We start from the raw sequence: 9,641 nt of genomic DNA, 5'->3' as shown, positions 1-9,641 counted from the left end.
AGTATCAGCTAAATGTAACGTCTCCTTCATTGCCAAAATCATATAACGTGTGGCCCTACTGGAAAATACGTTTGAATTTCTACCGTCGTCACTGGAATCAGTGCCCGTGTCTGGGTCTGTGTCGACCGACTGAGGCAAAGGGCGTTTTACAGCCCCTGACGGTGTTTGAGGCGCCTGGACAGGCATTAATTGATTGTCCGGCCGCCTCATGTCCTCAACTGACTGTTTAAGGGAAGATAAACCATCACGTAATTCCACAAATAAAGGCATCCATTCTGGTGTCGACCCCCTGGGGGGTGACATCTGCATATTTGGCAATTGCTCCGCCTCCACACCAATATCGTCCTCATACATGTCGACACCACGTACCGACACACACCGCAAACTCACAGGGAATGCTCTAATGAAGACAGGACCCACTAGCCCTTTTGGGGAGACAGAGGGAGAGTCTGCCAGCACACACCACAAAGCGCTATATATACAAGGGATATCCTTATATTAAGTGCTCCCTTATAGCTGCTTTAATATATATATATATATAGCCATTAATGTGCCCCCCCTCTCTGTTTTACCCTGTTTCTGTAGTGCAGTGCAGGGGAGAGACCTGGGAGCCGTTCTGACCAGCGGAGCTGTGACAGAAAATGGCGCCGTGTGCTGAGGAGATAGGCCCCGCCCCTTTTTCGGCGGGTTCTTCTCCCGCTATTTTTCCAGTCAGGCAGGGGTTAAATATCTCCATATAGCCCCTATGGGCTATATGTGAGGTATTTTTAGCCTTGTATAAGGTTTATATTTGCCTCTCAGAGCGCCCCCCCCCAGCGCTCTGCACCCTCAGTGACTGCCCAGTGAAGTGTGCTGAGAGGAAAATGGCGCACAGCTGCAGTGCTGTGCGCTACCTTATGAAGACTGAGGAGTCTTCAGCCGCCGGTTTCCGGACCTCTTCACGCTTCAGCATCTGCAAGGGGGTCGGCGGCGCGGCTCCGGGACCGGACTCCACGGCTGGGCCTGTGTTCGATCCCTCTGGAGCTAATGGTGTCCAGTAGCCAAGCAGCAAATCCACTCTGCATGCAGGTGAGTTTACTACTTTCCCCCTAAGTCCCACGTTGCAGTGATCCTGTTGCCAGCAGGACTCACTGTAAAGAAAAAAAACCTAAACTAAACTTTCTCTAAGCAGCTCTTTAGGAGAGCCACCTAGATTGCACCCTTCTCGTTCGGGCACAAAATCTAACTGGAGTCTGGAGGAGGGTCATAGGGGGAGGAGCCAGTGCACACCACCTGACCTAGTAAAGCTTTACTTTTTTGTGCCCTGTCTCCTGCGGAGCCGCTATTCCCCATGGTCCTTTCAGGAACCCCAGCATCCACTTAGGACGATAGAGAAATAAGTGCTTGCTTCCATTATGTACATTTAGATTTGGGGAAAGTAACAAGACAACTTTTATTTTGCCAATACCTGAGGAACAGGAGGATGAATCCCCAGACAGATCTGACAAAATGGTGTACAGTTAGGATCTTTGTAGCCCACCACCAGAATGTTATAAATGATAATAAATATACTCTCACATGCCCTGCGGCAGACAGCCACAGTTTCTGTCAGGTAAATGGCAGTAACCTGCTGGAATGGTGCATGGGCACAGGGAAAATACTGCATGGCCTCTGCATATTATCTAGGAGCTGCGTTGGGAGATCAGATTCATGGACTATTTTGTCACAATTTTTTCTTTTTGAAATGATGGAAGTTAAGCAGCAGGAGCACCAAGGTTTGGTATTCCAACATAAACATGCAAAACTGCTGATGTTCAGGGTGGTGCTGAAATTAGGGGGCGACGTTTGCATCCAGCCAAGACTTGATGCCAATTTTGTTATTTGCAACCCATGCAATGTTGTTTCTGACAGTTTCTAGTGCTTGTTTTCTTGGGGTTGTTCCTGCCCCGGCTTCTGGATATCGCTGAAAGAAATTTTCCATCTAGAAGATAAAAGAACAAGTCAGTTGGAATTCAAGCATTTTAGAGAAATAAAATATACAAATAAGTGGTTCTAGATTTCTGATTACTCAAACAAAAACAACATGTTACAATTACAGTTTGTTGTTTACATTGAATACTATTCTTGATAGTTTGACAATAGCCACATATTGCTGCTCAGTTAAATCTTATCTTACAGCTTCATGCATTGGTTAGCATGTCTAGATGATGGTGAATGCAACCTACTGATGTTTGGGCTGGCGGAAATAGGACATATCTTGCTACAGCCCTATTTATGAAGCTGTAACAATAAGGCTGATATTCAATGACCAGAGTAATTTCCTAAGAAATGTGAAGCTCAGCAGGTTACAATGTATAGATCAACAGTCAACTCAGCACTGTAGGCAACAACCGCCACTGAGGGACAGGGAGGACGACAGATGATGGTAGGTGACAATATTTGATATTTTATTTTTCCTGTGGAAAGCAATGCAGCTTATGTGAGGAGTAATGTATTGTATATGAAGAGCAATGTAATTTATGTGGGCAATAATTAATTGTATGTGGGTAATAATTTATTGTATGTGGGGAATAATGTATTGTATGTGGGGAACAGTACAGTATGATTGGTTTATGTGGGGAGCAATATGATTTATGTGGTGAGCAATGTGATTGTTATTTCTATGGGGAGTAATGTAATTGTTTTTTTTCTGTTCAGGCCAATGTGTGTTTCTATGTTTGTTTGTTGTTGTTTTTTTTTTACTGTGGGGGCTAATGTGTGTGTGTTTTTCCCCATGGGTGACTGATGGTATGCCTTGGCAATTTTCAAATATTGTTTGGTGTACCGAGAGTTCAAAAAGGTTGAAAATCACTGATCTAGACAGTGCAGAGCTTCTATACCTCACCCCTGTGAACTGGCTTAAACTGCAGTTCCATATTTAAATTATGGCCAAAGTATTTCTTAAATAAACTTCCCTATGCAAAGTAAAATTCTGATGAATAGTTTCACTGCGCATTTTCTCGTTATCCAAAGGGCTTATCTCCAGTGCTGCAAATGGGCGGGTACGGGAGAGTACGGCGTACTCTTAAGAATTTAGCAGCGGGTACGCCGTACCCACCACGCCGGGCCGCCGCTCACGGTGACTGTGCTGAGTTGCCACTGTGAGCGGGTACCGCTGCTGCCACTGTGCGTATCCGCATCGGCGCCTCCCCTTCCCAGCCAGCTGGGAGCATGATCGTGACGTCATCACGCTCCCGCGGGAGGGATGGTGGGCGCGCAGAGGACTCCGATGGCTGGCTGGGCGCATGAGGCTTGAGCAGCGCCAAGTCGGCAACTTGCTGGGTCATTGAGGGGGAGCAGCGCCGCATTAGGAGCAGTCGCTGTCTGGAGCCGAGCACATCATCACTTGGAGGGAACGGGGAGCAGCCTGACTGCCTGAGGTACAGACAGTGTATATGTATATGTTGCACAGTGGGGGCAATGTATATTTGGCACAGTGGGGCATTTGTGTATCTGGCACAGTGGGGCATTTGTGTATCTGGCACAGTGGGGACATTTGTGTATCTAGCACAGTGGGGCATTTGTGTATCTGGCACAGTGGGGACATTTGTGTATCTAGCACAGTGGGGACATTTGTGTATCTAGCACAGTGGGGACATTTGTGTATCTAGCACAGTGGGGACATTTGTGTATCTAGCACAGTGGGGGCATTTGTGTATCTGGCACAGTGGGGGTATTTGTGTATCTGGCACAGTGGGGGCAATGTATATCTGGCACTGTGGGGCAATGTATATATGGCACTGTGGGGCAACGTGCATCTGGCACTATTGGAGTCATATGTGTATCTGGCCCCCCCATATGTGTATCACGCCCCCATTTTCATTGGCCACGCCCATTTTGGATGGGGCACGCACACAGTACCTATAAGACATTTTTTCTACTTGCACCACTGCTTATCTCCCAAAAATAAAACAAACCCAAAATGTAAACAGGCCCGTAAACGTGGACTAGTTCCACCTTCTGATTCCGTGCAAAAAGAAAATTTTGATTTGTGGGTAGATTATTATTATTATTTTTTATTCTCTTTATTTTGAAAAGTGGAGAACAGTACAATACAACAAATTACATCCAAAGATGCAATGAACCCGAGAGTGGTCCAGTAAATGTCGCATGTCATATCATACATCAAGACATAACATAATAGTATAGTCCACTTGAATTTTATATTTCTTATACACCTGCATAACAAGTGAAAATACAGAAACCATGTGTGAACAGGGAAGGGGGAGGAAAGGGGAAAGAGAACCATGTTGAAATGATTAGAAGAAATGAAAACACCAAAACTTAAGAGGGGTAAGGCCGGACCTGCAAGGATAGTAGCGAGTGAGTCTACAGGGCGCAGGGCAATGGTCTCTGAAAATGGTGGTACCAAGGGCTCCAGACCGCAGAAAATGTATCTACTGAGTCGTGGAGTAGGGCTGCAATATATTCCATTGAGGCTACAAACCAAATTTTATTATTAATCACCATTTGTAAGGATGGGGCAGCGGGTTGTTTCCAATTAGCTGCTATCAATAATTTGGCGGAATTGAATATGTGGTAGCATAATTTGCTCCCTGGTCTGAAAATACATTCCAGTGGTTTGCAAAGCAATGCGTAAAGGGGCTTTTTGGGGATGGGGGAATTAAAGATTTTACCCAAGAGAGTGAAAATATCATTCCTGTAGGGACCAATCCCTGGTCATTCCCACCACATGTGTAAAAATGAGCCCCTGGAACCACAGTGTCTCCAACACAGATCTGAACTTAAGGGAAAGATATTATGTAGTTGTGCAGGAACCATGTACCACCTTGAGTAAAGCATGTAGGCATTTTCCTTAATATTCGAGTTTATAGAGGCTTTAGCGACCGAATCTGATTTCTGACCAATCCTCCTCCCCCAGAGTCACACCCAAATCACGTTCCCATGCTAGTTCGAATGGCTCCCTGGAGGAGGGGGAGCCAGCCTGGAGAGAGTATAGAATAGATATATTGCCCCTACGGTCAGGAGTATAAAAGCATGTTCGATCAAAGGGGGTTAGAGGTCTGAGGTTGTCAAGCTTACTCAGGGAGCGCACAAAACTGGTAATCTGCATACAGTCAAAGAGTTTAGTTTGTTGTATGCCACATTTCTCACAGAGGGCTGTAAAGTTCTTTGGGGCAAATTCCCCTGAAATGTGCCTAAGCCTGGTTATCCCCACCATAACCCAGCAGGAAGCCATGCAACCCAAAGGGAATCCGGGATGGCGCCAGAGAGGTGTCAGGGGAGAAGGGTATGGAGCTAACTTGTAATTCCTATTGAGGCTATCCCAAGTTTTTAGTACTGAGTGGACACAAGGAGTGACACTGACCGAGGCTGGTCTCATATGCGGAGGTAGCCATGGAAGAGAGCTGACCTGGTGATAGTTAATCAGATTGTTTTCCAAAGACACCCACTTCTTGCATCCTTCCTGAGCATGCCAAGCTACTATGTGGCTCAGTTGTGTAGCATGGAAGTACCGTTTAAATATAGGTAGGCCTAAGCGACGCATTTCCTGTCGAGCCTAGGTGTTTTAGTGGACCACACAAAGTGGCCGCACAAAGATTGCACTATGTGAAGATATGAGGAGGGGAACAACTATGGTAATAGTTTGAAATAAATAGAGAAATCTTGGAAAGAATAGACTTTTCAATTGAATTTATTTTACCCGACCATGAAATGCATAGGGGAGTCCATTTAACTATATCCTGTTTAATGTTGTGCAAAAGAGGGATGTACTGTAGTTATCTTTGAACAGCTGGTCATAGTGTTTCGTGATTTGGATTCCAAGATACTTAATGGATTTGAGCAGCCAGACATAATTAAAATTCAGCTCCAGGTATGGGGGAGGTGGAAAGCCAATGCTTCAGATTTGGTGCTATTCACCTTATGTCCCGATAAAGTACCATATAAGGAAAGTTCAGCCTGTAAGTTGGGGAGGGATGTCAGTGGAGATAATAGGGAAAGAAGGATTTTGGGGGTCATTCCAAGTTGATCGCTAGCTGCAGTTGTTCGCAGCACAGCGATCAGGCTAAAAAATGGCATTTCTGCGCATGTGGCGCAATGCGCATGCGCGACGTACGGGCACAACGAACGATGTAGTTTTGCACAGGGTCTAGCGATGCATTTCAGTCGCACTGGTTGCCGCAGAGTGATTGACATGAAGTGGGCGTTTCTGGGTGGCAACTGACCGTTTTCAGGGAGTGTACGGAAAAACGCAGGCGTGCCAGGAAAAACGCAGGCGTGGCTGGGCGGGTTTGTGACGTCAAATCCGGAACTGAATAGTCTGAAGTGATCGCAAGCTCTGAGTAGGTTTTGAGCTACTCTGAAACTACACAAAAATGTTTTGCAGGCGCTCTGCGATACAACCGTTCGCACTTCGCTAAGCTAAAATACACTCCCAGTGGGCGGCGGCATAGCGTTTGCACGGCTGCTAAAACTAGCTAGCGAGCGATCAACTCGGAATGACCCCCTTCGTCCGCAAAAAGTGAGATTTTGTATTGGGAACCCTGAACTGAAATCCCTTTAATATCTGGATTCTGCCTAACATGAGCCGCGAGGAGTTCAATACTTAGGGCGTACAACAGAGGGGATAGGGGGCAACCCTGTCTGGTGCCATTTCCTAGGCCGAACGCAGGGGATGAGAGCCCATTAGTGGAAATGATTGCCGCAGGGTTATGATACATAGCATGCAATGCAGACATAAAGCCACCGCATAGGCCGTAGGACTGCAATGTTTGAAACATAAAAAGGCCAAGACAGGCGGTTAAAGGCCTTTTCAGCATCCAACGATTATAGAACTGCTGGAATCTTATGTTTATTGATGTGTGAGATTAAACTGACCGTACGCCTAGTACTGTCTAAATCCTGTCTTGTAGGGACAAATCCCACTTGATCTGTGTCGATCAATTGTGTCAGGTATATATTGAGCCTGATGGACAATATTTTCGCAAGTAGCTTAATGTCTGCATTGATGAATGAAATAGGCCTGTAGCTCGTGCAAAGTGTAGGGTCTTTCCCAGGTTTAGGAAGCACAATGATTGCCAATTTTAAAGAATCAGCGGGAAAATATTCACCCTGCATCACTTTGTTAAAAACGGCAACCAAATGGGGAGCTAGTAAACCCGAGAAAGACTTGCAATAAGATATGGAAAAGCCATCAGGACCTGGTGCTTTAGATGGTTTTTGGGACTTCAGGGCTGAGTGAAACTCCTCAAGTGAAATAGGGGATTTGAGAGCGTGTACGTCGCTGCCAGAAGGGATTCAGATTTGTTACTTTTCTCATAGAATTTTTGATTGAGATATCGAAGGGATTTTTCAGTGTGTTCGGCCAGAAGGGACTGAAGTTCACCTCTAACACGCTGGATCTGGTTTAAAACTTGGGAAGAGTGGGATAGTTTATGCGTGTGTTCTAGGAGAGTCAATTGGGAAGTGATAGAGGTGATCCTCTCGTTCTGTTTCTTTTTCCTGTGTGATGCATATATTATTATCACGCCTTGAAGGACCGCCTTGTGGACTTCCCAAATCACTGGACGGGAAACATCGTCCATAGTATTAACCTCAAAATAATCTTTCAATTAAGATTTTATGTATTCCGTAAAGTGTGGAAAGCGAAGGAGGGTTTAATTTATCCTCCAAGATTGGTGGTCCTTATGAGTATACATTGGATCAGTGGAAGCCAAAACAATCGAGTGAACAGACCAGGCATTTGAGATAATGTCTACCTTCAGTAACGTATGTAATAAATTACTGCATCCTAGAATCATGTCGATGCGCGTGTACGTACCGTGGGGATTCGAGAAGAAGGTATAGTCTCTGGAGGACGGATAATGTGCCAACCACATGTCAAATAGACCAGCCTCGGACCAGATTACCTGGCAAGTTACGCTGATAGTGTGGGCGAATTTGGCCGCTTTTATCTAAATCTGAAGATATTTATAGAATTAAATTCACCCCCCACCAGGAGGACACCTCTGCAGAAGGATTAAATATCCATGAAAAGTTTCTGGAAAAAGCCGCTTTGGCCCACATTTGGAGCGTATAAATTCACCATAACCAGGGGACCTATTTCAAAGACCAGTATAATGTAACGCCCCTCAGAATCTGTGTGGGTGGAAAGAATTTGAATTGGGATCGTGGTTCGCAACAAGATGGTAACTCCATTCTTTTTTTGAGGGTGAGAGGAATATGTTACGGTGGGGAAGCGTCTAGATTCCAAGGAGGGTGGGAATTTCTTCTGAAATGTGTTTCTTGGAGAAACACTATGTCCCCGCGAAGAGTGTTAAGCGTTCTAAATAAAAGGGAGCGTTTGTGGGGAGTGTTCAGACCCTTAACATTCAGAGAGAGTACGTTGTAGGACACAATGTTAACTAGGTAGACTCACTCAACTAATATTATACTACGTACTAAGAGGTAAAGGCCCGAAAACAAACAATAGTAATTGCTGAAGGTAAGGGAAGGGGTGGGAGCGTGAACTAGCAAATTCCTCTACAAAGAGGAACGTGTCCTCTTAGAGTGGGTCCTATTTGGGGAAGGGGAGGTAGGTGAGCTTAGAGACCCAAGCAAACTTAAAGGACCCTGGCAATGGGAGTGCTAAAGAAAGTAATCAAATACCTGAGAATTGGTGAGAGCTGTAATGGGAGGAGAAGCTCTTAATTTAATCCAAACTAATAAGGGGGATGGTCTTGCGAGGGAAAGCTAGAAGCTATCCACCCGGAACCAAGAAACAATAGTTACTATAAACATACAACAATAAACGGAAATGAGAACAATAGAACCAACATCGCATCAAGTATAGAGTAATGGAAAAACCAAAATACAGATACATTGAGATAGTAAATCAAAACAGAGGAACAGGGATATTCCAGATTCGAAGATTACATCGTGTATCACTATTTTCGAGATTGTCAGCCTCGTCCCGTAAAAATTACACTTCCCGGTACAGGTAATTGAAATCCTGAGAAGATTGCAGTAGGCCTTTGGAGCTGGAGTCAACTTTATTCTCCAGTGCAGCAGTACGGTTAGATAGAGAGGTCAAATCATTACATAGATCTGCAAATAACTGCTGGAAGTTGGTAGTAAGAGTTTTGCTCAAATCCGACATCACCTCCCAGATATCATTTTTAGTAGCAAAAGAATCACTGGAGGGTGCAACTATTCCTGAGGAGTCAGCCAGAGAAGCCGGTGGAGAGTCAGAGGGTGGAAGCGATGTTGGATGTGAAAGGTGTTGCATAATTCCCTGTTGTGCATTCGTTTTCACCTTATTATTATTTTTGGACACGGTGAAGCTGGAACAGAGCGAGTATAAAGAACACAAGCGAAGCCGTAAAGGTTCCGGATGTTTAGGAGAGGTGAGTTCAAAACATAGCTGTTACAGAGAGTCTCCCTATGGTAAAGATCACTTGAGGCAAGGATGCAGGGAAGACAGTGCTGTTAACGTAGACCAGGGAGTCCCCGCTGCAGCCGAAGCGTCAGGAGCCCAGCAAGAGGGAGTCAGCCCAAATCCCCGCCGCCATGTGACCGGGATCGTAAGGAGGGCTCCGAACCGGAGCAGTGCCGTCCGAGGGTCACAGCTGTTAATTCCTTCCTCTGGCACAATAGCTGCCGTCTGTGTACCTCCAAACGGA

General features: G+C 45.4%; 1 protein-coding gene across 1 annotated transcript in view; it reads right to left on the bottom strand.

The window, feature by feature from the left end:
- Positions 1 to 1,414: 1,414 nt before the first annotated feature.
- Positions 1,415 to 9,641, bottom strand: part of ENPEP (glutamyl aminopeptidase) — a 243,618-nt gene continuing 235,391 nt past the window's right edge. Inside the window, exon 20 of the mRNA XM_063918907.1 lies at positions 1,415 to 1,960. Coding sequence (XP_063774977.1) covers positions 1,811 to 1,960 — 150 coding nt within the window. The 3' untranslated portion in view covers positions 1,415 to 1,810. The remainder of the gene's footprint in view (positions 1,961 to 9,641) is intronic.

Source organism: Pseudophryne corroboree, chromosome 1, assembly GCF_028390025.1.
Source record: "Pseudophryne corroboree isolate aPseCor3 chromosome 1, aPseCor3.hap2, whole genome shotgun sequence".
Taxonomy (NCBI): domain Eukaryota; kingdom Metazoa; phylum Chordata; class Amphibia; order Anura; family Myobatrachidae; genus Pseudophryne; species Pseudophryne corroboree.
The sequence above is the reverse complement of the archived record's forward strand: the minus strand, read 5'-3'. Positions and strand labels throughout refer to the sequence as shown.